Raw genomic sequence first — 27,946 nt, forward strand, 5'->3', positions numbered from 1 at the left:
ACAGCATGGACTGAACATCATTCATTCTTTCTCTACAAACACACTTTGCTGGGCCTGTGCTAGGCACTGTGACACCAAGATGCTGAGGACGTGGTCTTGGCCCCCCAGGAGCCTGGAGTCCAGGGTTAGAGGCAGTCAGAAAACAGTATAAAGGGGTAAACACTTTGGCAATGAGAAACCACAGGAAAGAGTCCCTAACTATGGAAACTGGGAAGGAGGATGAAATGTTAGTGAAGATTCTACATTAGAAATAGTGCCAGGAGTGGTGGCGCATGCCCATAATCCCTGCATCTTGGGAGGCTGAGGCAGGAGGACTGCAAGTTCAAAGCCAGCCTCAGCAACTTAGCAAGGTTCTAGGCAGCTCATCAAGACCCTGTCTCTAAATAAAATACAAAAAAGGGTTGAGATGTGGCTCAGTGATTGAATGCCCCCGAGTTCAATCCCCAGCAACCCGCCCCCCCCCCAAATAAATAGTGTTTGAGCTGAGCCATGAACACTGAAATGCAAATGGAATCTATCTAGATAGAATAGATGAGATTAGAAGAGAGGCCACCAGTGCTGATTTAACCTGGCTCTCAGGACTGAGAGTCATGGGGCCAAGGCAATGTGTTTTCCATCCCAAGGGGCTACTATATGAATACATTGAGAGGTTCTCCCAAAAGTGAGCTCTGTGGTTAATTTCTATCATCTTTACATGGAATTCAGCAGTAATGATATCAGTGATACTGAGTACAGTATATGGTAGCAGGGGTTATATGGTCATAGCACCACAGCAAAAAAATATCCACAATCCCCAATTCTACTAACGAAGTTGGTCTTATCTCCCACTCAAGATTTGCAGGTCCTGGGTATCTTGATAAAAGTATGGTTTCCAAAACATGGGAGGTAACTGTTCCACCTTTCCTTTAGGTCTTAAACTATAAAAAGTGCATTGTGCTCCATAGCCTAAGAAGGATTCAGACAAATTAGGACATGTTCAGAAAAGGGGAAGCAGGATGTTCAGAGGACAAGAACTTGTGTTTAAAGAACTAGAGGACTTTGACCTGGACAAGAGAAGGTACAGGGAAAAGTGTAATCTCTTCACAGAGGTTTGAAAGGCGTTCATTTGAAGACTGTTGTTCCTCAAAGGACAGGTGCATGACCAGTGACACAAAGGTCAGAGAAGGAGGGCAAAGGAAACCTTATAGTGTCTGGGACTCTCTGAAGATGGAACAGGGCACTCCTTAAGGCAGAGAGCTCCCTAGTCCTGGGAGAGTTACTGCAAAGGCTGGCGCAGGGGCCACAGGAATCCCGCCCGATGCCAAGAGCTTTCCAGTCCTGACTTCTGAAATCCTGGGCTCTTCTTAGTCACAACAAACTGCAAAACCTGAGGCTTCATCCCAGAATTCTGGAATCACGACATTCCACCATCACATCAGAAAGACCCCGATTTTAACCCTCTATATCCCTTCCCCGTCCCTCTCTTCACGAAAGTCCCTGGTCAGCAAAGCAAACAGCAATGACTGAAGACGGTCAAACACTAACGTAGCGGCCTGCTGCAGGAGGAAGGCAGAGTGGATGGTGGCTGAGGTCCCACCCTTGACAAGGTGGAACCCAAGCTGCTCAGAGGAGCCCCGGCAGCCCTGCCTGCAGCCATTCCCACGCTGCTCTGGCCCTGTTTGCTTTCTCTCCCATCCATTATTATAAACTGGCTGCTTAAAATAGCAAGGTAGAAGCTGAGTCCCTCCCCCAGAGTGACATCTGGGTTCCGCAGGAGCTCATGGGCACATGGACCTCACATCCATCACAGCAGAGTTTGGAATACAATCTCCAGGAAGTGGTGATCTAGAGCACCAGCCCAAAAAAGGAAAAAACATTTGGTGATGTTTGGTCTCCCTGAAGCTCCTTCTTTAACTGGCTTCCTGGCCCTTCTCGCTCTCTCTCCAGCTGGGTCAGGAAAGGGTTAGATGGGACTATCCCAAGAACCAATCAGCTCTTTGGACTCCATTCAATCTGCCTCTAGCCAGTGCTTAAATAGAACCTGGCCCATTTAACAGGAAGAGAAACTGAGGTGCAGAGAGGAGATACAACTTAACTGGGTTTAGTAACCTTTTCACCTGGTGCAAATTATCCAAGAGCCTCTTCTGGAGTAACTTTCCATCATTTGTGTAACTCAAGAGGCTAGAAGTCCCAACCTTAAATATGCTTATCTGCCCCTGTTAGTGGAGTATACTTTTGTTCACACCTGCATGCATCAGATATTTCTAGGTTTCCTACTTTGTATGAGGCCCTATGCTAGGTACATTTCAGGTGCTACTTTGCTATTTTGTTTAACCCTCGTGGAATAGGTTGGATTATTCCTGTTGAAGATATTCAAGAATGAAGACTTAGAGAGGTTCAGCAACTTGCTCAAGATTACACAGTAGCAAATGGCAAGAATTATAAACCAAGCTCATCTGACTCCCAGGCCTATCATCTTTCTCCTCTGCCTTCTCCACCAGGAGTTCTGCTAGAGTGTAGCAGAAAAGCCTAGCACGGGTGCCCCACAACCCACTGAGAACCAGAGCATCAGCTCCCAGGGGCAGGGAAGGGAAAGCAACACCAGCACCTTGGTTGCCAGTCCAGGGGTCTTCTGAGTGCAAAAGAGTGGGCCACATTTTGAGGTTGCGTGACCCCCACCGTGTGAAGCTACAGGGGTGTTCCTTCATCCTTCTATCCACTGCATCAGCCATGCACTCCCCCCTCACCTCCTGACTCTTCCATTCACACCACAGGTTTGTTCATCCAACCATTCACCCCAGGAAGTCCCACTCCAGGTCAAGCGCACAAGCTGTTCCACAAGCTGCAAAGAACTGCTGCAGGGCCCTGTGGGCTACAGGAGAGGGCTGCCATGACAGAGTGACCGTGCAAGCCCCGGTGCGGCCAGCCACAGTCACCATTACAGATGAGAAAACACAGGGCCCAAGACTTGCCCAACCTCACATGGTCTCTGAACGGCACTGCAGATCTGTCTGACTCTCCAGCTATTTGTGGGGCCCTCTGCCTTGTGGGTGGCATTCTTGGCAGGCAGTGGCCTCTCCCAGAGCTGTGTGACCAGCCCAGAAGAGATCAAAGACCTCTCTGAAACCACAGTGTCCCAGGAGCACAGCCTGTGTGCCATGTGGCTCAGTCTCTCTGTTAATTTCTGTCACTGGGAAAGAGCCAAGAAGCCAATCTGGGAAAGCAGGGGTTAACCAGGCTCCGCTGACCTTCATGGAGTGACTCAGTCTGCTCAGAAGGGAGGACTTTGTTCTTCCAGCTTGGGATTTTGCTTTCATTTAGCACATAAAGAATGTGAGAGCGATTAGGCTGCTATTAATATCTGGTCTAGCTCTCTCTGGATGAGGAGCTGAGGCAGGGGATTGCTTGGGGTAACTGTACACATCTTTCTCAACCCCTCTGAAAATCCAGAAGGGACAGGGAGGGTCCCTGGAGATTTGTCAGTGTTTCCTCTGCTCCCACTTCTGCATACGGGGAACTGAGACCAGACAGGGGTAAAGATTAGACCAATGCCATGCCTGGGAGGCAGGCAGCATCCGAGAAAGCCCCCCAACTCCTGGCCCCTGCTGCCCTGGAAGTTTTCTGGCATCTGATTTTGGAGGCTGGGCTTGTAACAGAGAATAAGCAAACGTGCTGGCATCAAGAAGCAGCACCCCCACCTTCCTTCCCCTCCAGATCTGTCTCATGCTCTTGAGAAAGAGGACGCTCCTACCCCGCCTTCACCTAGGACAGACTTGGAGAACATCCTTGGGCACTGGAAAAGAGCTCAAGGTGTTGGGAGGTATTTCTGTGGTTCCTGGGCCTGGCCAACTGTAGAGCTGAGTCCTGTATCCCATAAATGTGCCCTGGTGGAGGCCCACCCCAGGACACCCACTCACTTCCTAGTCTTGGGAGGTCCCAAGAAGGCTTGAGAGCTAGACAGACGGAGCCGCAACTCTCGCTCTGCCTTTTCCTTGCTGGGTCTGTCTTCCCCAGCCTCAGTTTCCTCATTTGTCAAATGGAAGTAGTAGTACCCACCTTTTAGGGCCGTCGTGTGGATTAAATTAGGAAGTGCGTGCAAGGTGGCACACAGCATGTACTCCATAGGGTCCTTCCCACGCACTGAGCAGGCTGCTGAGTTCTCTCAGCCATGGCATCACGACCCAACCACGGCCCCAATGTCCTGCAGTTCATCCTAGGTGGCTCAGAATCCCCTGGCTGGTCTCTTGCGAGTCGAGGAGACACAGTCCTGGCCTGGCCATGGGCTTCTCATCTGTACAGAAAAACAGATACCACATCATCAGACAGGCCTGGAATTAGAGCCCTCAGAGGCCATGCCCTGTGGATGAGGGTCCTTCTGCAAACATGACTGGGCTGGGAGAAGGAGCACAGGGCTGTGGACAGCCCAGGTCAGTGCTGGGGTCAGTCCTGGGTCTGTAGTGTGGTCAGTCCCAGATCTGCACCGTGGTCATTCCTAGATCTGTAGTGTGGTCTGTCTGGTTTCACATCCAGTTCTTTCTGCCACCCCTGTGGTGAGGGTAGGCCCCAAAGGACAAGAGGTTTCTATCCACAAGTAAGAGGCGTGACCTAGAGCAGGTCCTGTCCTGGAAGAGCACAGGGCACAGTGCTGGCCAGTAGATGAATGACTGCAGAGGACATCACCACACCCAGTTGTTGGTGGGGGCCCCAGATTCTTTCAGAAAGCATATTTTGCTTGTAGGGCAGAATGGGGTTGTAGGGAGGGGTGGAGACGGTGGAGGAGTGGGGAGAAGGCCTTGGGCAAAGAGAGGGAAGGATGAGGAATCGGAGGGCACTTTCCCCAGGACTTGTCCCTCAGCACCACCTCCTGTGGTCCATTGGCTGGAGCATAGGGCCTGACCCCAGCACTCCAGCTCCCTGGGATCTGCCCCTCTCTGGGAAACCTTGCAGGCCCCAGTGTCTCTGGCCACACTTTTCACTCCCACAGATTTCTATAGTGGGATGGAGGTTCCCAGAGAGAGTCCACACCTGCAGACCAGAGCCAGACCACGTAAGGAGAGGCTGGACCAGCTCCTGGGGGTGCTCAGCTGTGCAGGGGGCAGGGAGGAAGTGCACCAAGAGAAGTAAATAGCCATGAGGCCCCTCACTTCCCGGGGTCTTCCTTTTCCCCAATGACCCTTATCTCAGGGCCTTGGAGACATCATTGTGCCCACTGCCTTGGGGACACTGTAGCAGCAGGAGGTAGAGAAGAAACAGCCCAGTCCTACCTTTTAGGTTTCAAAGGGATATGGAAAGGGTATAAGACCCAGAAAAAAGGATTTGGGAGAAAACATCCCAAGTGAAGGTAAGCCTCTCTCCCCAGGACTAGTATAGGATTAGGGGGTGAGGGAGACAGAGATGAGGAGAGGCAGTGACAAGGCAGACTGGGATGTCCCCAGAAGGGGCCTGAGCCTGCTTCCCTTCCTTGGGAAAACCCCAAGCTGAGCCCGGTGACCTTGCATCCCACTTCCCAGCCAGAACCTCAGGGCGAAGCCCCCAGTGAGAGGGAGTAGCCGCTGGTATGTCTGCATAGGCCTCTAGACAACCTCACAGGGCCTTCATGTTCCAGGGGCAGGGGACAATACAATCATTTCTGTGGACCCAGGAGTGGAGTTGCCAGATCCCTAGGTGCCCTGAGAAGGATGATTCAGTGACCTTTGACCAAGAACTGCTGGGGAGGTGAGGGGCATGTTGTCAAATCAGGACAGGTGACATTGTCCTCTCCCTAGTGCCCAGGTTCTTAGGAAGCCCCTTGGAATTTAGATGCCTTCTGGAGAAAGAGAGGGGTCGAGGAAGTCCTGAAATGTCTGAGATCCAGGTCCTGTACCCCGTAAGAAGCAGTCAAGCCAGGGTCAGTCTTCCCTTCCTCCCTCTCTCCCCCTCCCCTGGCCATGACAGGAAATAAGCCAAAACATCTCCCCAGGTTTCCTTTCCAGCTTGTTCACTTCAGCAATTCTTTTTTTAAAAATAAGTCCACTTGAAAACATTTTTTTCTTCTTGGAAATATGTGCAATTGCTCAATCGGAGGCAGTTCAAAGGCGCCGGGAACAGCAGAAAAGTATCTGAGTCTCCCATTTAGCTCTAAGCAGAAATAAATCTTGCCCAGTTCGCTTTGTTCCAGGCCATCCGTCCGTCCGGCAGCCTCTTCCCTGAGTCACTCACTGCGGGGTGACATGAGTCATCATCTCTGGGGTCAAGGACCACACGGTATTCCTGGGTCTGAGACCCCATAAAGGGCAAGGCCCCAAGGGGTCACCACAAAGATCTAGATCTGGGCTCCATTCTGCCTCCCTAGGCGTGTAACCTTGTGAGACCCTGAGCGTGGAGGAGCGGTAGGCAGGTTTCTAGACCTTTCTACCTCGTACTTTGGAGGGGCCTCCCAGTGGGGTGCAGGACCCTGCTTGTACAGTTCACAAGGCCAAAGGTAAAGTTTTGAAAACTGGCTGTTAAACACATTATTAAAAATTAAATCAGGTTGGGTGCAGTGGCACACACCTATAATCCCAGCGACTTGGGAAACTGAGGCAACCTTAGCAAGGCCCTGAGCAACTCAGTGAGCAAGACCTTGTTTCTAATAAAATACGTATTTAAAGTAGAGGGAAGGGGGGGATGTGGCTCAGTGGTTAAGCATCCCTGGGTTCAATCTTTGGTACCAAAAATAAATAAATAATGCACACAAACTTAGAACTTAATAAATTGCCCTAAAAGAAATAAATACTTAACCACTTCCTTCTCATTTTCCTAGGTTTTACTATGATCTAGGACTTTGAGATGACTGTAGAGGGGACACACTGCCTTTTGATGTGCACCACACATCTCTTAGCTTCATCATCAATCAGTGATGTCCACTTAGCAATTGGTCATAATGAAAGTAGTGACCTACAGAAGGAGAAAATGCCAGGCAGCGGGGCCCCTCTTCCTCCAGAGAGCTGCCTGTTAAACATCTGCCACCACAGATCCAGTACTCCCAGACCCCCTGTTTCTTGCTCCTGTCAGGGTTCAAAAGGAATACAGAATACTACCCTGCCACAGCACTGGGATGGAGATTTGATGCCAGTTTCCTTTGGACAACACTTCCCAAGTGTAACATGGGCCCCTCCCACGGGAGCCCATTGCTTCTTGCCCTCCCCAGCCCACTGCCCGGGTGCTCAAGTGCATGGCACCAAGCTAGAAACCCAAAGCCATCATGACCCTGCCATCTCCATCCCTCTTCATGTCCCATTACACTCCAAGCCCTGCCAATCCTAGCTCAGAATTACCTCTGATCACTTCCCTTTTTCCCATCCTGCCGTCCCTGCCAGGGCTCTGTGGGACCTGAGTCACTGTAATAGCTTTGTTGGATTCCTTACCTCTGGTCTGGCTCCTTCCAACCACCCTCCACAATGATGCCAGGGCAGTCTCTCTAAAGCAAAAATGTGACTGTCCTTCCCCTTTCTAAAATTTTTGAGTTTTGGACCAGTTCTGAGCCAACCTCAGTCTGTCTGCATCCTTATCTCCTCTTAGAGCCGTCGCACACCTTGTGCTCCAACCATAATAGACCTAAGCCAACCTCCAAATATGCCCTGCTTTTTAAAACACGCTTTGCATGTATCTTTTTTCCTATGCCTGAGCTGCTTTCCACCCCCATTCTCTACCTAATCAACTCATTCTTCAAGACCCAGTTCAAATATACCCTCCCTCATAAACCCATGCCTCCTCTTTTCTCCAGAAAAAAAAAAAGTTATTCCTATCCTGTATTTTTTTCCTATTGCTTCTGTGAACCCACAAACTTGGTGCTTACAACCACACAAATTTATTATCTTACAATTCTGGAGATCAGAAGTCCAAACTCAGTCTCAGAGAGCTAAAATCCAAGTGTTGGCCAGGCTGGGTTTCTCCTGAAGCTCAAGAGGAAAATCTGCCAGCAAAGGAACTGGCATCTTCTCTCCCTGCCCTCTGCCTCCATCTTCACATTTCCTTCTCTGAATTTGACCTTCCATCTCCTTTTTCTGAGGACTCTTGTGATTATCCTGGGTCCACCCAGATAACCCAGGGTAATCTCTCCATCTAAGCATCTCAGTTTAATTATATTTGCAAAAGCTCTTTTGCCATTTAAGGTAAAATCCATAGGTTCCAGATGTAGACATCTGGGGGCGGGGGGTTACTTAGTCTACTGGATTCTTCTCCCAGAGTACTTGGCACAGACCTCACCCCACCTTGATAACAGGGACCAAGCTTTACTCATATTTTTTATGAAAATCCTTATAAATATTCATCGTTTAATAACCTATGTCTAGTATGGGGTCAAAAATAGAATAGTTCCTCACTCAATATTTATCAAATTAGTGAATGAATAACAGCAGGTCTCTAATAAACAGATAAGAAGATTTTCTGTGAAAATAAGATTCATGCAGAAGTAATACACTCAAGTCCTTTCAGGGCCAGGTAGGCACAGTGAATGACAGAGCCACCCTGGAGAGATGGGGACAGTGGTGAGACAGAGAGTGCAGGTGCCATTGAACTGGGGCATCTTTTCTCCCTACCCTCTGCCTCCTGACCATTCTGGGGGTCAAGAAGAAACACCAGTTTTTGTTGACCAAATCTCCCAAGTTTCCAAGAAAAGACCAAATGCTATAGATATTAAAAGTAATATCACTCAATTTATAAATGTTAAAGCCAACAGAAAAATTTAGAGAAACAACAACAAAAAGTTTAGAAAAATATGAAGGCCAAACAGATCTTCAGGGAATTCCTTCTGTAGCCACCAGTTGCCACCTTTGATTTTATACCCTAAAATATGTTCCTCTGGGCCTTCTTCGCTAATGAATCTAATTTAAATCAAGCAGGGTCATCTGTGAGCTCTCTCTGGCGGGGCCAGTGAGCTAAGCAGAGACCCGTCCTTCCTAAAGATTGATGATTCCCCATTCTGTCCACATGACTCCTGTTCTCCATGCAGTTTGTGACACTGTGGGTCTCTCTTTGTCTCTGGTCCCCAGAAAAGTCACCTGAGGAGACATCCTTTGGCCTGTGTCTGCCTCAAACCTTCGTGGGACACAGAGCATTCTTTAAGCAAAGGACCCCTGCACTCTCACTCCAGCGGTCATGCCTCATGCCTATGAAAACACCATCCTTCCAAAAGCAGCCCCAGAGAGATAGCAAACCAAGGCACCAAGAGAACAGCAGGGATTGGGAGTGAACAGACCAGGCTCCCTTATGGCTCTGTCCCTTGCAGCTCAGTGACCCTTGGCAAAGCAATGAACTTCTCAGGGCTTAGTCTCCATTTGTCAAATGGGAATCAGATACTCTCTCAGAGGATTGCTATGGGGGCTCAAACAAGATAAAACACGCAAAGTGCAGCACAGAGTGGACGCTTAGGAAGTGTCCTTTATTTGTCTCTGAGACACAGAACACTGGAAACACAGTCACCTTCACTTTTGCAATAGGGACTTCAGTTCTAACCTAGGTGCCTCCTTTCCACGCACGTCTCAGGTTTGGGTTTCTGATTTTCCAACCCATAGCACACGAAGGCCAATAAGAAGGGGCAAGTGACCATGAGCAAGGGAATGGTTGCACCCCGAAGCGCAGATAGCAGACTCTGGCCCTGCTCAGCACAGGTGGGCTTCTTTCTCTGCTCCTTCCTGGCCACAGAGCCCATGCCCAGATTACAGCCCAGCACATGGGTTAGGCATGAATGAAGTAAAGCTCCCATGCTGGCTTCTTGGGACACACCAGAGAATAAGTCCCCTTTCAGAATGCTTTCATTCAAAATATGTAAATATTTGATGCTCTACAAATATTTGTTTTTATTCACAATCTACTGAGTGGGGAAAGAAAACTATAATCAGCATGATTCTACTTTCAATTAAAAATCACATATCTTTTTATGTATATACATTGTATGTGAAGTGTGTGTGTGTGTGTGTGTGTGTGTGTATGTGTGTCCAAAAGGTCAAAACCCAAATGTTAACAGTTGTTATCTGCTGGTCACACCTGTTATTGCAGCAGTTTGGGAGGCTGAGGCAAGAGGATCACAAGTTCAAAGCCAGTCTTAACAACTTAGTGAAGCCCTAAGCAACTCAGTGAGACTCTGTCTCTGAATAAAATACAAAAAAATTGCAGGGGATGTGGCTCAGTGGTTAAGTGACCCTGAGTTCAATCTCCAGAAAAGAGTGGTTATCTTCAAGCAGAATTATGAATAAACTCTATTTAAAATAGTTATATCTATGTTTTCCCGTAGATATTGCCTTATTTGCATACAAAAGAATGGAATTGTTAAAGGGAAAAAAACAGAGTCTCTTTGGTGTCCTGAAAAATGACTTAGAGTGAACGGTTGACACGAACGACTTTAGCACGTCAGTGGTCTTCATTTCAGCATGTGCTGGTTGAGGCTCTGAACCTTGCAGGGGAATTTCCTGTCTGGAGTTCCCTGGCTGACTCTTGCTCAGCCACTTCCTCTGGGAACCCTGCCCATATGTCCTCCTCTGATGCCCCTCTTCTGGGTTCCACAGTCTCTTGCTGTCACTTTGTTTTGTGATCATTTGTTCAGTGGTTCTCAAAGGTTTTTGCCACCCAGTCCAGATATGACAAATGTCTATCAACCAATAGAGGCATAAATCTCCAGGGTGGTATGAAGTGTGAACAGTCCTCCAGCTCACTGTGCTGAGCTCCCCGCTGCTGGGGCACACTCTCCCCGCCACCTTCTCCCTTTCCCTCTTCTCAACTATGCTTCATTTAAGAATCATGTCGGGATGGGCTCCAGCATGGCAGTGTACAGTCTACCTCCAAGGGTTTCTTGAACAGATGAATGAACTGATGAGTGAAAAAAAGAGAAACTCTCACATACTCCATAAAACAGAGAAGTTAAGAATCCAAAACCTGGTTTTTGAGCATGCCTGGGAAGCCAAGAGACCCTTTCAGGGCTGATTCCACTTGTAGCCCATCACAGCCTGTTTCTCCCCTCACAGGAAATGGGGAGAACTTGGTTCTCTTGGAGGGATGTGAGCATGAGTCAGCTCTGCTGCTGTGCACACAGGTGGATGGCCTTGCCTGCCCTGTTCTCGTCAAGCTTCCCCAGGTTCCCAGCTGAGCTTTTCTCCCAGTGATGTAGCTGGGTCTCCTGTCTTCTCTGCCATACAGATGTGCAAATTGCCCCATAGGGTTCAACCAAATAGAACCTCACCAAGAGCAGGGTCTCCTCCTCTGACCCCTCCATGCCTCTGTTTTACCATTCAGGAGTCCTTTAAAACGTAACTTTTAGGATTAACTTATCAGAACTTCCAACTTTTACCTCAACCTCAGCAGGAAGACCCAGAGCAGTCCCTCAGCCCCCTCCAGCTCCATTCAGGAAGCTAACCAAAGCATCCCCAAGAAGCTGGTGGCGTAGGTCAAAGCAAAACTGCCATGGTACTCTCAGAACCATCTCCTTCCTAAGAGAGAGGACCATGAGGGTTTGCAAGGTGGCTATAATCTTGAATCAAACCTGGACACATGGCCCAACTCCTAATAAGGGGACAACCTGGCATTAAGGCAACCTGGCTCTCTAGCACCTGGAATCACTCATTCCTTTGAAGCAGACCTCTGGAAACCATTTTGTCTCATTACAGGGAGGCCAGATGCTTCTTGCCACCTTGAAGGGTTCCTCTCTCCTGCTTTCCTTCCTCTCCCCACCCCCTTGCCAGTTTTGTTCTAGAAAGTGTCCATCAGGATCTCTCTGCAGGAACTTAAGAAAGTCAGAAGATAAAGATGGCCTCCCTGATGCCTGCCGAAATCATCCATTCATTCAAAAAATGCTTGTTGAGCATCTGCCATGTGTCAGGTGCTGTGCTATGCATTGGGGCTTTGGAGTGAGTCTGTCAAGGCTGCCACTTCCAGGAAGCCTTCCCTGTTCTTTCCTGGATATTATGTACGTGGCTGCCCCTGTCTGCCATGCAGTTATTTCTGTTTCTTCCACATTCCTCTCATCTGCTGAGTCTGAGGATAGAGAGCTTTGTCATTACCTTCACTGTGGGGACCTAGCACAGCTCAAGGGCAATGCTGAGTACCTGGTGGGTCCCACCTTTGAAACTGTGGACTCTTGGAATCAGACCTCAGTTTTCACATCGCCTGCTACTCACCCAGCACATAACCATAGCTGTGCTCTTGGATATTTCTGCTCTTAAGAAATTATCATATCTCCATCTTACAGATGAAGAAACTGAGCCTCAGAGAAGCAAAGTGAGCATGAGAAACAGAATCAGGACGAAAATTGGGTCTCCTGTTCCCAAAATGGGGTCTTCACCTTGTCCCTCAAGAGGGCTCATTCTGTTCTTTAACCTCAGCAGAGACAGAACAGGGCATTGGGAGACATTTCCTGATGGGGATCTTGATCATTCCAGATCACAGCCCTACCCCAGGGTCAGCACAGTCCACCAGTACCATCCCAGGTGAGGTACAGCCCTGCTCCAAGGAACTGAAAGTCCTTTCACAGTGTCCCCTGGGGTCCGCAGGAAGCAGCTGAGATTCTATAAGGCACAGAGAAGAGAGAGCTTTTCCAGGGATGGTGGAGCACCCCCAGGTTCAGTGCTGCCCCTGCTCATCTCCATGCTGGGGATCCCAGTTCTCAGAAGCCATGGAAATGGGTCCAATAACCTGGGTGTGGCCTGGAGGGCAGAGTCTGGTTTAACCTGTGCTCCAGCAAACCAAAGGCAGGACTGAGACAGGGCCTTCTGGGAGACGAAGAACAGACTGCGACACTATCACCATGTGGGAATGAGTTCTCCACCACGGTGGCCCTTGGCTCCCCATCACAGTGCAGGGTTGACCTAAGTTGCCTGCCTATGCCCCCAGTTTCTCCCCAATAAGTTCAGGGTTCCCTATTGCCTATTGATAGCAGTCATGCCGTCAAAAGTGAGGTGCCTAGGTGCCAACCCCAGGGCCAGAGGCAGCCTTAAGACATCTTTGCCTCATATCCCTCTGTTCACAGTGATTGGCTGGAGAGTGAGCATGTGACCTGGCCACAGCCAATGAGAAATAATAAGACTTCACTGGGCATCCAGGGAAAGAGATTCTTATTCTTAACTGCAGAATCACTCTTGTTATTATTAGATATGGAAAATTAAAAACCCCAAGATAATGTGGCCCAGGAAAAGGGAGTGAAAAAGAAAGCCATATGTTGATAATTTTCATTTTTTTCAAGATAAATCCTTTTCAGATGCTGGCCACAAGTGGGGAGAGAGTGTTTCATCAACCCTTCAATGATATCTCTGGAAACATTAATCTCTTCCAAGATAAACCCTCTCCAGGTGCTGGCTACCAACCCCAAACCCAAAAATCCAAATTCCTGAGTGCCCAAGCTGACACGCTCACTAAATCACCTCTCCATATAACCTGTGTAAACCTAAACTCCTTCTTTAGGACTCAGGAAATGGGTCCCTCAGAGGAGCATCACCCCATTCCTGTATACCCCATTCCTGCATGAAACTTCGCTCCTAAATAAAATTGCTGAGCTGATCTGTGAAGTTTGCGTTTGGCCTGGTTTTGGGGGGGCTAACAATTACGATGAAAAACTTGTATAAGGATGAAATCAAGATGAAATAGAGCACACCAAAAAAAAAACTGAGGCTAACCTCCATCTAAGGCCCTGATCAAGCTGTGCCTGGTATCTCTGGGCTTTTGTGTTTTGAGAACAAATGAATACCACCCCGCTCCTTTTTCTTCCTTAAGCTAGCATGTGTGGGCTCTTTGGGCACTTATGATAAAGAATTTCAGTTGGTACATACAGCCTAGCCTTCATAAAGCTGTCTGTACAAGGTCTTTCTCAGCACCAAAGACTTTTCTCTCCTCTCTGCTCTGTTGCTTACATGAAAGTTTAAATTGGAAAACTAAGATCCAGGGGCTGGGGTGGTGGCTCAGTGGTAGAGCGCTCACCAAGCACATGCAAGGCGCTGGGTTCGATCCTCAGCACCACAATAAATGAAGGAAGGAAGGAAGGAAGGAAGGAAGGAAGGAAGGAAGGAAGGAAGGAAGGAAGAAAGGAAGGAAGGAAGGAAGGAAGGTATTGTGTCCAACTACAACTAAAAAATAAACATAAAAAAACCCGAAGATCCAGAACCAATGAGCTTGCCCTGAGCTAAAATATCACCACACTCCATTCTCAGAACCTGCTCTTTCTCCTGTATCCCTGCTCCCATTGATGAGTTCAGCATCCTTCAGAAACTCCAGCCCAAACCACTGGGTCAGGGCTCTTCCCCACTAAACACTTAGTCCCAAAGGAGGGACTGGGTTTGACTAACTTCCATGTTCCCAACTAAAAGATAGTCTAGAGGACAGCAAGACACGTTCATGCGTCAAGTTTCAACTTCCAAGTTCAAACATCATTGCTTCTTGGAACTGACTATCCACCTATCCTCAGCTCAGAGTGAGTGAGATGGGCTCTGACTCACCCTCCCCCAAGAGCTGCCCCAAGGCGAGACCCAGGCCAGTATCAGCTGTGGGAATAGGTTTGCAGGCCTCTGCTTGGACCTCTAGTGAGGAGTCCAGTGTGTAAGACAAGAAGGAAGCCCAAGCCTCACCCACCAAGACCAGTGGTCAGGTGGGGGCAGTTGTGGATCTTGTCCAGTGTCTTTGCTTCTCCAATAGATCCTGAGTGGGACTGTGAGATGACAACTGTGTGCACATGAAGCCATATGTTCAAGTAAAATTGAGAGGTCCCCTTGGTTATTCAGTTCTATGTGCAGTGTGGCAGGATTTGAGTCTTTAGACACAAGTTGATAGACACAAGTTGAACCATAGCCTCTGTTCAGAAATGGACCAGGAGAGGTGGAGAAAGGGGCCTGGGAAGGGTCCTCCCAATAGGGGCCTGAGGCACCTACATTTCAGCATCCTGCCACTGAAATGGGTGTGTGTAACTGTGGCTGCTTCTTGATATGAGAGAGGAAGAAGCCACACAGAATTTCTGTCTGGAGGACTTGCTTCTCCCCAGTGGAGAGGTGGGGAGGGTGTGGGAGTAACTCCAAGGCATCTCAGGAGAGAAGAGATATTTGTCAGCCAGCTGTGCTATCTCTTTCCATCCTTTTTCTTCTTGAGTCCTTACAACAGCCTTGTACAGTACCATAATTCCCATTTTACAGGCAAGAAAACTGAACTTCAGAAAGGTGAAGTAATCTGCTCCAGGCATCATGATTACTAGGCACATATTATACACAGGGTTCAAGCTCAGAGTAGTCTGACTTCAATCCCAGGTTCTGCTCAATAGTTTGTGATGAGGCCTCTGGAGCATCAGAGAACCAAACATCATCACCAACCACTTCAACCATAACCACCCGCCCCCGAGAAACACTGATGGAGGAGCACAAGGAGTTCATAAGGCTGAGCCTGTTCTTGACCATCGGATCCACATTTGTCCTGTTAAGCTGCCAATTGTTCAATGTGCCTAGCTCTACTTCAGTTAACTGGTAAACACCACAGGGTTCATCCAGGGTGTTAAGCTGAGTCACATCACGAAGTTTTCCCTTATCTGTAGAAAGTCTGAGTAATGAGAGCTGAAAGCCAGTTATGGTCCGGGCCAGGCAGGAGATGCCTCAGCAATTCTGCAGTGTCTGACATGGTGGAGAGAGCAGGAAGGCCAGCAGACCCCCTTCCAGGCTGAGTTTCAGCCCTGAGGAGCACAGGCACTGGGAAGTCTCTAGTGTTTTGCAGGACAACGTCCCCGATGCCTCTGTGGACACACTGGGAGTTTCCATCCCTCAGGAAGCTGGGTGGCCTGTGGGCTCTGGACACTTGCCTCCACTCCCTGCTTTCTTTTCTTTCCTTTTTTCATTAACAATAGGATAGAATTGGGAGGAATATAAATATTTGTAATATGACCCTGGATGGTTATAGAGCAGAATTTTAAGAAAAAGATAGCAGATCTGGGGTCACCTTGGATCTCAAAGGCCTGGGACACTATTTTCTTGGTTTTGCCTCTGGAGCCCTTTCCTTGACCCCTCCTTCTGGAGCCTCCACATGGGGCCCTTTCTTGGGTTGGCAGGGTTTGGGAAAAGTGAAGGCCTCCTTGGGCCTGCCCTTGGAAGTGCTGTCTGGGGTATGGCCAGCAGGTTCTGAGGCTGGGGCTGGCACTTGGAGCAGCTCGGCTTTGCCAGCCTTAAGGCAGGATTGGAAAGCCCAGGTGGTCCAGGAGCTCCAAGACAGGAGACAGGGGACAGCATAGATGATGTTGGGCCTCCACCTAGTGCTTTCCGGATACCTCTAGCTGCTTCAGGTGCCCACAATTCCCTCCTCATCAAAATCTAGCCATGCTGCAGTCTTTTGCCTCTGATGAGAGGAGCTGATAATTAACCAGAAAGAAGGATCCAGTGGAGGACTGGTTCTCCTAATAAAGTAACCAGCCTTTCACGAAGCTGAAATGGTCTCTCTACAACTGTGGTCATGTTTTCCTTTGGTTAAAAACATTTCAGTGGTTTCCCATGCACTGACTTTCAAATCTGGCTGCTAACTAGAATTATCTGAATCGTTTGATAAAATACAGTTTCCTGGGCTCATCCCATTTACTGAATTGGAATATGGGAATGGGGCCTAGGAATCTGTCTGGCTAATAGCCCTCAGGGGAGACCAGAGCTGGAGAACCCCTGATCCGCAGGTGAAGTCCAGGTTCATTGACACGCATATGAGACTCTCTACTATCTACATATGAACTAACCTCTCTTGTTTGTTCTCCAGCCACTAGCACCAAAGTGTCCCATACCTCAGCATCACCTAGTGCCCCAGTTTCCAGAATCTTCCATGTGCTGTCAAACCTCAGTGCCACACCTGCCTAGAAGGCCATTTCCCCTGTCTCCATGGAAGGCTCTACTCATCCTTCAAGAGCCATTTCATGATCCTCACCAGATCCACCCCTTCTGTCCCATTTCCTTTCAGCATTTAAAATAGTTTAGTTGGGAACAGAGACTTAAGCCTTGTATGTGCCATTTCCTAGCTCTATCTTGAATCTCAGTATCCTCACAAATTGCAAAGAAAAATAGAATGTAAAGTGTATTTATGCAGTGCCTAGTGGGGGCCTAGCACAAAATCACTATTGGAACGGTAGCTTTTATTATTATTATTATTATTATTATTATTATTCCTATATTATGATGAGATTCCTCTAGCTCAGAGTTCAAAGAATGGCCTCTTAGCCAAATATGAATGACTGACTGTTTTTGTAAATAAATCCTTATTGGAATATTGCCACAGCAATATTTGTGTATTACCTGTAGCTTTTTCATACTGAAGGACAGTTGAGCAGTTAAGGCACACAGTATTTAACCCACAAAACCACAATATTTTCTATCTCTATCTTTCATAGAAGTTTACCAACCATGCTGTAATACAATTGCAATTATTTGTTTTCAGGTTGGTCTCCGGTCGGCCGACTGCACTCAAAGGTCTTCATGGCAGACTCGTACCTCTCCCTCAGAAACCAGCGTTTGTCACCTTTGTTTCCTTAACAATTGATGTATGATTAGGGGTCAGCAAATGTTGAACTGAAGCAAATAATTCCCCAATCTAGTTTAAATGCATATATCTCCAGAGATCCCTTAAAGCAAGACTTCTGGAGGGCCAGGGCTAAAGAAATTGGGAAAACAAAGGACAAATGGGAATTAAAATGAGGCATTTGTGGATCATGGGAAAGAAGAGGTTCATGTGGTGAGAATGATGAAGTGGCTCCTGAAGGATGAGTAGAGTCTTCCATGGAGACAAGTAGGGGAAATGGTCCTCTAGGCAGGAGTGGCATTAAGGTTTGACAGCATATTGAAGATCTGGAAACTGGGGCACTAGGTGATGCTGGGGTATGGGGTTCTTTGGTGCTAGTGGCTAGAGAATAAACAAGAGAAGTTGGCAGGCTCAGAGTAGAGTCTCACATTAGTGCCAATGAACCTGGACTCTACCCATGGACTCTCTCCAGCTCTGGCCCTCCTGAAGGCTGTGAGCCAGGCAGATTTCTGGGCTGCATTCACCATGGATCATGGAGCCTTGGTTCTGAGCCTGTCTCCTGCCCTGGGGAAGAAGAGATGGTCTCAGTGCATCAGGGTCTCATTGACTCCTACCACCCAACCCCAGGAACCTAGGCCTTGCAGTTGTAATATTTTCCCTGATGCAGAAGGGACCAAAAATAAATAAGTAAATAAAAATAAAAAGAGACTTCTAGGAAATTGTCTTTTTCGATGGTTAGTGCATTCCCATTTTCTAAGAGGGCATGTGTGCATGGTCCAAATGGTTCAGTGATCCCTATAAATCTTACAGTGGCGACTTGGTCTACCCATTTCTAATAAACGAACTGATTGATAGTTCTCTGGAGAATTACATTTGTTTAGCTTCAACTACCCATAAATTCATATTTTCTGAGAAAAACCTCCTTCTGGGAAGAGAACTAGGATTTCAAAGCAATGAGTCCCTTTCTCTGTGAGATGATTATGAAACCACTCTGTGACCTTGGCTACTTATATCCCTCTCTGGGCCTCACTTTTAGCTTCTGTACAATGACTTTCAGACTTTGTTAAGGGACTGGCCTCCCCCAGCTTCTGGTGACCTTAGGCAGTGGCCAAACAACAAACAGCGTGGTAGAGATTCTTGCCTCTCCTGTGCCTCTGCACTGTGGTAACACACTGTAGCCCTCCTCAGCAAATATGAAGATTCCCTCCTATGGTCCTTTCTTCAGGCTTAAAGAAGATACTTTAGCCCTGAAGCAGATCCTCAGAAGATAAGGAAACCACTGATGTGGAAAACTCTTAGCTGGGTGAAATGGAAACACTGAGCTCTCCCCTGAGGCTGGACAAGAAGCCATGGATGGAGGGAGGTCAAAGCCTATTCTTTTGTTCAGCCTCCAGGAGTCAGAGCATACTACTGCCTTTTCAGAAGGGCCTCCCCCAACACCTTACCCTTTACCCTCTTGCAGAAACCCCCATGGGCCCAAATCCTGAGCCTGCAGAGTCCTGTTTATCTGGGGTCAAATCAGTTTTACCAGAGATTGAACTGACTCTTATCAATTTCCTTGTGGGTGATTTATAACTGCCTGTTTCCTAAAAGGGCTTGTGGCCATATGTCAATAAAAACACTCAGAGGCCAAGAGAGTTAAAAATAATGGTTGAAAGAACAAGCAGAAGAAAAAGGGAAATAACTCCATGCTGAGGTGGAATGACTCCTGAGCTCTGGGACTGGAGGGGAATCTAGAGTCCCAGTTCCTGCTGACAACTACTTAAGATCAGCCGCATTTGCTTTTGGCTTCCGCAAGAATTGCAGAGCAAGGATACTTACATCTTTAATCCTCAGAACTGACCCTTAGCTCAAAAGAGCAGAATTGGAATGAGATTTTGCATTTCTTTTTTTTTTTAACTTATTGATTTTTATTTTATTTATTTATATTTTGTTATTTGTTCTAATTAGTTATACATGGAGATTTTCCATTTCTGAACTTTACAGTTCCCATCATAGAAGCTGTCCTTGTGCAAATGTGTTCCCAGGCTGTTTACACAGTAGGATCTGGAGAGATTTTGCTTTGGTTTTTAAAGCAGGCAGTATAAATAGAGACTCCAGATGTAATGTGCATGTTTGAGTCTGATGGCTGGTCATCAGCCCTCCCTGATATGGCATTAGGGTAGACTCTGACTACAAAGAACTCCAGGAAAATGCAAAACCAAAAACCACATCAAGGATCCTTTAGCTCAGGGACAATAGCAGTGGCTGCAGGTCACTCTCATTGAGCAGCCATAGTAAATGTGTTTTTTCATAAAGTCTGCAACTAATCAGAACTCAGATCTCAGAAGAACACTAGAAGATTTTTGTTACGGGTTGAATTGTGCTCCTTCTACCCTAGTTCTTACATTGAAACCCTAATGCTCAGTGCTTTAGAATATGACTGTATTTGGAGATACGGTCTTTAAAGAGGAAATTAAGTTTAAACAGGCCATCAGAATGGTCCCTAATTCAGTCTGACTACTGTCTTATAAAAAGAGAAAGTGTAGATGCCCAGAGATGCCAGGATTGTATACACATAGAGAAAAGGCCTTGCGAAGACACAGCAAGAAGGTGGCCATTGATAAGCCAAGGAGAGAGCCTTGGATCAATCACACCTGCTGACACTGTGATCTTGGGCTTCTCCAAAACTGTTAGAAAATAAATTCCTGTTGCTTAAACCAGGTATTTGCTATGACATCCCTAGCAAACTCATACAGCTATTGAAAGAATTTCTTAGCCATATCATATTTAAATTATAGTTTGTTTTAAGCACCTAATCTTTGAAATCAAGATCAATAAATTTTGGAGAAAAATTGCTTTAGTGTTTTCCTAGCCAACAACAAAGCTGTTTTCAGGATCTTTCCAATGAAATAAGAATGCTCTGGACTACTACTTACCTTTGAAGAAGTAAAACTATCTCTATTGGCAGATGATGGGATGATATAATCCACTCCAAAACTATTAGAACTGATAAGCAAGTTCAGAAAGTTTGCCAGACACAAGATTAATAAGCAAAAATCAATTATATTTCTATATACTAGCAATGAACAATCTGAAAGTGAAATTAAGAAAACAGTTCCATTCAAACAGCATTGGAAAGCATAAATTACTTAAGAATATCGTCAACAAAATATATGCAAAAATTATACTGTGAAAGCTACAGAAACATTGTTAAAAGAAAGTCAAGAAGACTTAAATAGATGAAATGTCATTCCATGTTCAGAATACTCAATATTGCCCAGATGGCACTACTTTCCAAACTGATCTACAAATTCAACATGATCCCCAACAAAAATCCTAGCTGCCTTTTTGTGTTTTTTTATGTTTGTTTGTTTGTAAGAAAAGGTTTTTTTTTTTTGGCAAAAAGATGTCATATAGAAAATTTTGATTTCATATGGAAATACAAGGGACCAAGAATAACTTTAAAAAGAAGGAAAAGTGAATGATTTGAAACTCCCAATTTCATAACTTACTATAAAACTGCATTGATATAGTAACATATTATTCTAATAACACAGAGAGACATAAATCAATAGAACAGAGTTGAGAATCCATAAATAAATGCTTTTGTGTATAGTCAATAGATTTCAACAAGAGTGTCAAGATAATTCAGTGGGAAAAAGAATAGTCTTTTCAATAGATGATTCGGGAACAACTAAATTTTTAGGTACAAAAATTGATATGATTCAAAAATAGGATAAAGTTGGATCCTTTCCTATGCCATTCACAAAAATTAACTTCAAATAGATCAAACACCCTCATGGAAGCACCAAAAGTATAAATTTTTTATAGAAAAACATATGAGTAAATCTTTGTGTCTTTGGGTTAAACAGTGCCTTCTGAAATACAAAATCAAAGCATAGGCAGCAACAGAAAAAGTACCTAAGTCAGATTTCATCAAAATAAAAAACTTGCCATGCAAAAGATGCTATTAAGCAAGTGAAAAGATAGCTCACATAATAGGAAAAAAATATTTTTAAAAATTATATAGTAAGGCACCAGTATCTAGAATAAGGAACTTAACAAGTCAGTAATAAAAAGACAACTCAGTTTTAAAAATGGGTGCAAGATCTGAACAGTCTTTTCACCAAAGAATGAATGTGAATGGTCAAAAGCACATGAGAAGATGCTCCACATCAGTAGCCATCAGGGAAGTACAAGTTGAAAAGAACAATGAAAGACCACTTCACACCCATTAGGATGGCTAAAATTAACAAGCCAGATTACAAGTGTCAACAAGGAAGTGGAAAAACTAGAATCCTTATATATTGCTGACAGAAATGTAAAGTGGTGCAGCCATTTAGAAAACAGTTTGGTATTAACTCAAAAGATTAAACAGTTACCACATTATCCAGTGATTCTCCTAGGCATATACTCAAGAGAAATTAAAAATGTATGATCACATAATAACACAAATACGGCACGCAGAGCAGCATTTTTCATGATAGTCAAAAAGTGGACACAAACTAAATGTCCATCAATGGACGTACAAAATGTGGTATATTTCTACAATGGCATTGCAAAGTTATAAAAAAAATACAGTACTGCTAAAATATGAACCTTGAAATGAATGAAAGGATGAACCTTGAAAACATTATGTCAAGTAAAAGAAGCCAGTTACAAGAGACGACAAGTTGCATGATTCCATTTACATGAAATGTCCAAAATAAAGAAATCTACAAAGACAGAAAGTAAGTTAGTGGTTGCTTAGGGCTGGAAGGATGGGGAAAGAAGAGTGGCTATTAATAGCACATGGTTTCTTTTTATGTGGTAAAAATATTCTAGAATTAGATAGTAATGACAGTTGCGTAAGCCTCCAAATATACTAAAATAACAGTGGATTCTACACTTTAAATGGGTGAGATGTACCATATATGAATTACATCTTAATAAAGTTTTTTAAAATAAAAAATAAACTGAGAGAGAGAGCGCGCCAGCGCTAGGTTTCATCCTTACCACATTGTGACCTCTGTGGGTACCATTTTCTCAAACATAGAAGGCGAAAATTAAGCTAGATGATTTCTAAAATCTTCCATTTCTAAAATCTCTGAGTATACATAATGCAGGAGAATACATGAGAAAAAGACTTGGAGTTTGTGTCTAGGATGGGATCATGTGGGGAAAAGAGAAGGAGGAGGAGACAATAAAAAGACTAAAAGAAATAGTATGAGATGAAGGGACAAGGAACACAGTCTCAGAGAGACAGACTCATGGACCCAAGGAGAAAACACTAGAAAAGAAAGAAACTTACTATGCAGGTACAGATCACCTATCACTTATTTAGCCACTATTTACTGAGCACCTAAAAAATGTGCAATGGAGTCAACCTGGCTGATGAGGCTGCTTAGCTCAGAAGAAAGAGGTACAGCAGTGACAGCCATGTACAGATGTACTCAGTGACACAGTGCTAGCTGTCATACAGCAGTTCAAGATGTTGCGGCAGCACGCAGACGCATGCGTGAGCATAGACGCATGCGTGAACACACACACACACACACACACACACACACACACACACACACGCCAACGCAGCACTTCCCAAACCAGAGTCATTTTCGTGGGGTGCACCGTTGCTTATCTAAGGCATTTAGAATTCTGCCAGCAAAGACATTCGAGTTGATGTCATGTTTTCACAAGTATGGGTACCAATGGGGATGGCATCCTGTAGTTCTCACCCTGAAGTCTTTATGAAATGAGGCCAAGGACAGGATTCATCCCACAATCCAGAGATTCCCAGTGCGTTTTTCCCTTCATCAGTGAGCACTCAACTGGAAACAGGAATGTGACCTATTGCAAGCACACCAGTGCTCCTCCTCTGGGCTTTCGGCTGGAAACTTCCCAGAACACATTCTGTTCCCTGCTCCGTTCATCCCCTCCAGATGTAGCCCAGAAAGGACATCACATGTTGCCCCTTTCCCCTGCCTTGTGGATCCTCTACTGCTGACCGGCACGTGAAACGGAATTTCAGCTCGGAAGTAACTCCACTTCCCTCACGGTGCAGGATCCCTGCCAATCAACCAACTCTGAGAAGTCCAGGGAAGTTTCTGGATATTTTTTGCTCTGGTCCCCCTTCTAACTCCAGACTTAGCTAGAGTCCAAGATGAACGATATTCCTGGGATTGCCTGGAATCCCGTCCTAAGATGGCAGTTCACCCTCTATGTATGAGCTAGGGAAGGACTCTCTGTGGAGACATCGATGGAGGGTGCTTTGGGCACAGGGTACCAGCATATGTGTAGGAAATGCACAGCAACCTGGACAGAAAAGGCCTGGACACTGGCCTGCAGAGTCTGGGAAGGCTGTAGCCCCACTGGGCTGGGAAACAGTCCCTGGGTTCCTGAAGGTCTCCCTGGCTGCCCACCATTTGGAGCAGTAGTGAATTAATGTGATTCAGGCTCCAAAAATAGTAGTCAGAGCATCTAAAATTGCTTTCCATCCTGGGCTGGGCCTGTCCTCTGGGAATGTTAGCATTTCGAAGACATCCCTGTTTACCCAGTATGCCTGTCAGACCTCAACTTCAATCTGGGCCACCCAGATGTCCTCTTGGTTCTGTTTGCTCCTGCCGGTTCCTTCTCTTCTCTGCATCACATGCACTGCTTCCCAAATGTGGGAAGTTCTTGAAATTTATGCCTGATGCCTGCTATTACCAAGTCAGAGGACTTTAACCTGGCACATGGCTTAGAAGGGCAGAAACAACACCTTGGAGAAGTGGCCAGGGTAGCTCTGTCATTGTCTTAATTTCTAATTAAATCACAACTTAAAAATTAGGAAAAATGAAGATAGGAGAAGTAGAGTTACCTGGGGTATCCGTGAGCCTGTAGCCTATTCAGGATGCTAAAGGGAGCCATTCCCCAAGGGTCTGGTCTTTCTTAGATAAATTGCTCTGGGATCCCTGGATCTTTGCTCATAAAGAAGACATGCTATTCCATGCACACCTTAGAGCCTCTCCTCATAATGTGCTGTGTGTGCAGAGTATCCTTTCCTCCCCATGACTGAGCAGTGCCCTTCGCCCTGTTATATAGTGCCTTCCTAAGGGCGGGGAAGCTGAGTCTTCCCTGAGTTGGTCTGCTCTGAATGCTTTTGAGCAGCCATCTTTGTTCTGGGCAAACTCGGAAATTCATACTTCCCCTCCTCTCCATCGCCCAGGGACCATGATTCCTGGTTGCCTTGCCCACAGGGCAGGAGTGATGCAGAACAAGCATCCCTCTGCCTCTTGGGAGACTGATCTCTAATTTTCTAACAATTAAGTGCTTGGGATTTATAGCCCCTGTGTGGATTTTCTGATTTAAATGTAATTTGGTGTCTGTAGCCCAAAGAAAAGTGATTTGATCTTTATGACCCTGTGCTTCAGCTCTACTTTTCTTAGCTGTGTCCCTTGTATTGCTTCTCATTGGCCTTACTTTGCCTCCTTAAGAAATGCTAGTACCCCAGGATAGAAAGTTCTGGATGTGAGGGGCAGAGGGAGGAGCAAGCTAATCCCATGCCTGTTTGCTCCATTGTAAAAACAGAGATAGCAGTCTCTATTTCAGACTGGCTTAGAAGATGAATCAAATGTTTCAACTGCTTGGCATAAAGCTGGTGAACTGTGGGGACAGCTGCAGCTTTTGCCCATCTGGTGTCCGGTCCTCCTCCTCATATCAGCAGCATCTTTGACATTCTTGTGCTTGGATAAAGGCGGTTGGCCCTACTAGGGGAGTGCGCCACTGACACAGGACTGGTCCATCAACTCACCTCTGGTGATTAATCAAGGATGAGCATGTCATTTAGAGAAAGTCAACAAACCAACAAATTCAATCTGGTAACTTTTATTGGAACTTTTGGGGCAGTTCTTGCTGCAGGGATCTGAAATTGCCCTAGACTTCTCAACTATGTGACCCAGAAAATTCTGATAATTTTCTAATATAATTTGCATCTATTTCTGGTCCATGCAAACAAGAATCCTGGCTAATTCACAGTTTAAGAGAGTTGCTTTACCTTATCCATTCCTGCTGCCCTTTCTCTGGTGGGGCCTCCTTACCCCCACAGAAATGAAACCATAGCTCAACTCCCTGTCCTCTCTCCCTTATTCATCATCCACCTTCTACCACACTGCTTGCTCTCAAACATTGGCTTAAAGGACTCCTTGACTCCCTACTGTCTAGAGAAGTCCTGACTCCCTCAGCTCCACCTCCAAAGTTTCCACCTAGATAGACTCCTGACTACCTACCTAGACATCAAGGTCCTGAGTTCCTCAGCTCCACCTGCAAAGCCTGCCACAATCTGACCCCAATTGTTCCAAGAGTTTCTCTCCCATGACCATCTCTGTCAGCTTCATGCACACTGCACCCCATTTATACCAAACTACTCCCATTCTGAAACACTCCCTCCTTGTTCTCATGCCTCACCCTTTCCCTGAAAGACCTTATGCCTCTTTCTTACCTACCTGCAGAAATTCCACCTACTCAACTTTCTTCTAAGATTTTACAAATGACCCCAGACAAAGAAATGCCTCCCTGTCTTGAACTTTTACGTATAGTTCCACTCAGTCTATCTTATGTGAGGGTCGTTTATATACATTTTGAGAACAGAAGTATGTATTCATTTACAGATCCCCTTGGGGCCTTTGCACTGGATTTGCCCCCATAGGCCCTTGGTGACTCTGTTAGATCAGTCCTTATCTTCCAGTGGACAACTCTGCATCCCCCACCCCATTCCCTCAACACTTGAGCAATGGGAGAAATCCTTTGTTCATATTTTCTCTTTACTAGGAACCTTATTTTTTAAAATTATGATAAAATACACATGACATAGAATTTATAATTTTAACCTTTTTAATGTGTACAATCCAGCAGCACTAAGCTTACTCACAATGTAGTGCACCTGTCAGCACTATCCATCAGCCCAAATAGAAACCTCATGCCCAGTAAGCAGTCACTCTCCCTTCTCCCTGCACGCAGTCCCTGGCAACCACTGCTTTCTCTATATATAGATTTACCTGTTCTGGATAGTTCAGATAAACAAAGTCATGCAATATGTAATTTGTGTGTGTGTCTGGCTTCTTTCATTTAGATAATGTTTTTCAGTTTTATCCACATTGTAGCATGTATCAGAACTTCATTCCTTTTTCTAGATGAATAAAGTTCTGTGGTATGGATACACCATATTTTGCCTATTCACTCATCAGGAGTTAGACATTTGAGTCCTTTCTACCTTTTAGTTATTGTGAATAGTGCTGCTGTAAACATTATTATACTAGTTTTTGTTTGACCAAAAACATTTCCAAGTATACCTAGGAGTGGGGTCACCCATTTGTATCATGTGGAAATTCTTTTTACCAGGAAATTGCTATTCTTACTATCTCCATTTCTCGCCAACATACTGGATTTATTTAGCTGACTTCACCTGGAGAGGGAGGGTTCAAGGCTGTCTAGAGGGAGCTATTTCACCTTAACCATCATCCCTCCTGGCATACCTTAAAGGACGCTCCTGGTTTTTAATACTAACCTCTTATGTTTAGAGCTTTCCATGGCCCATGCTACTTCATGTTCACTATTGGATTTACTCCAAAAACAACACTGCAGGGCATACTATTATGTCTGTTTTCAGAAACAGAGGTTGAGATTCAGGAGGGTAAAGTGACTTGGCAAGGTTTCAGCCATTAAAGGTCCACCCAAGTCTGACACCCCCAACCCCATTCCCTTTCCACACTACCATCAGGGCCTTCTCTCCATTTGCTCTCTGTCCAAGGTCATTTTAAAATGATCACCTTCAGAAATCTATTCTAGGATCCACCATTGCTTAGAAATGGCCCTTGCTGGGTGACTGGTCAAGATTCCTGAATATATTCTTGTCAGTTGGCACCTCATTTAGAATCAAAACGTTGTTCCTGGGGCAGATTTTTGCCCAAAGCAAAGAGACTTTTGCCTTTTGGGGAGTCTTTTGTTCCTTTCTGGAATCCTGGGGTAAACTTCCCTTTTGATGTCAGTCAATAGGAAGGGAAATATGAACCTGTCCCCCAAGCTCAACCTTAACTCTCTGAATTTTCTCCCATTCTTTCATTCATCATGAGAATGTTCCCTTTACCTTCTTAGGAGGAAACTGTCACTTGGACCAAGGAGACCCCTGACCTCTTTGGAGTAGAAAAGAGGCACAAAAACCTGACATGGTGGAGCTGTGTCCAGCATTCCTGTTGGAGACTTCTGATCCTCGTTTCCTACATCAACCTGGGACCATGTGATGGTAAAGAATAAAACAAGCAAAAGAGACAACAGGTAATAGCAGTAACTTCCCACTCAGCAAAGTCACACTGTGTGCCTGATGCTTTAGGTAAGTTTACTCAATCCCCTCACTTTCCTATGAGGTAGATATTACTTTGTAAAAAGGAAAAGTGAGGCTCAATGAGGAGCTATAACTTCTCCAAGGTAACAAAACTGATGGATAGCCAAGAGGGAATTGAAAACCATCAGAGCCCTTGCTTTCTCCACCTCAGCCCACAGTCTGCCTCCT

General features: G+C 45.7%; 1 protein-coding gene across 7 annotated transcripts in view; it reads right to left on the reverse strand.

The window, feature by feature from the left end:
- IRAG1 (inositol 1,4,5-triphosphate receptor associated 1) overlaps window positions 1-27,946 on the reverse strand; it is a 118,931-nt gene that overhangs the window by 78,324 nt on the left and 12,661 nt on the right. For all 7 annotated transcript variants that reach the window (XM_081282057.1, XM_081282055.1, XM_081282053.1 and 4 more), the window contains exon 2: window positions 4,036-4,270. Coding sequence is in view for 6 of the 7 variants with exons in the window: in XM_081282055.1 (XP_081138181.1) it covers window positions 4,036-4,102 (67 nt within the window). In the remaining variant the exon portion in view is untranslated. The remainder of the gene's footprint in view (window positions 1-4,035; window positions 4,271-27,946) is intronic.

This window comes from Spermophilus citellus (assembly GCF_964194105.1).
Source record: "Spermophilus citellus genome assembly, chromosome: 2".
Classification (NCBI taxonomy): Eukaryota; Metazoa; Chordata; class Mammalia; order Rodentia; family Sciuridae; genus Spermophilus; species Spermophilus citellus.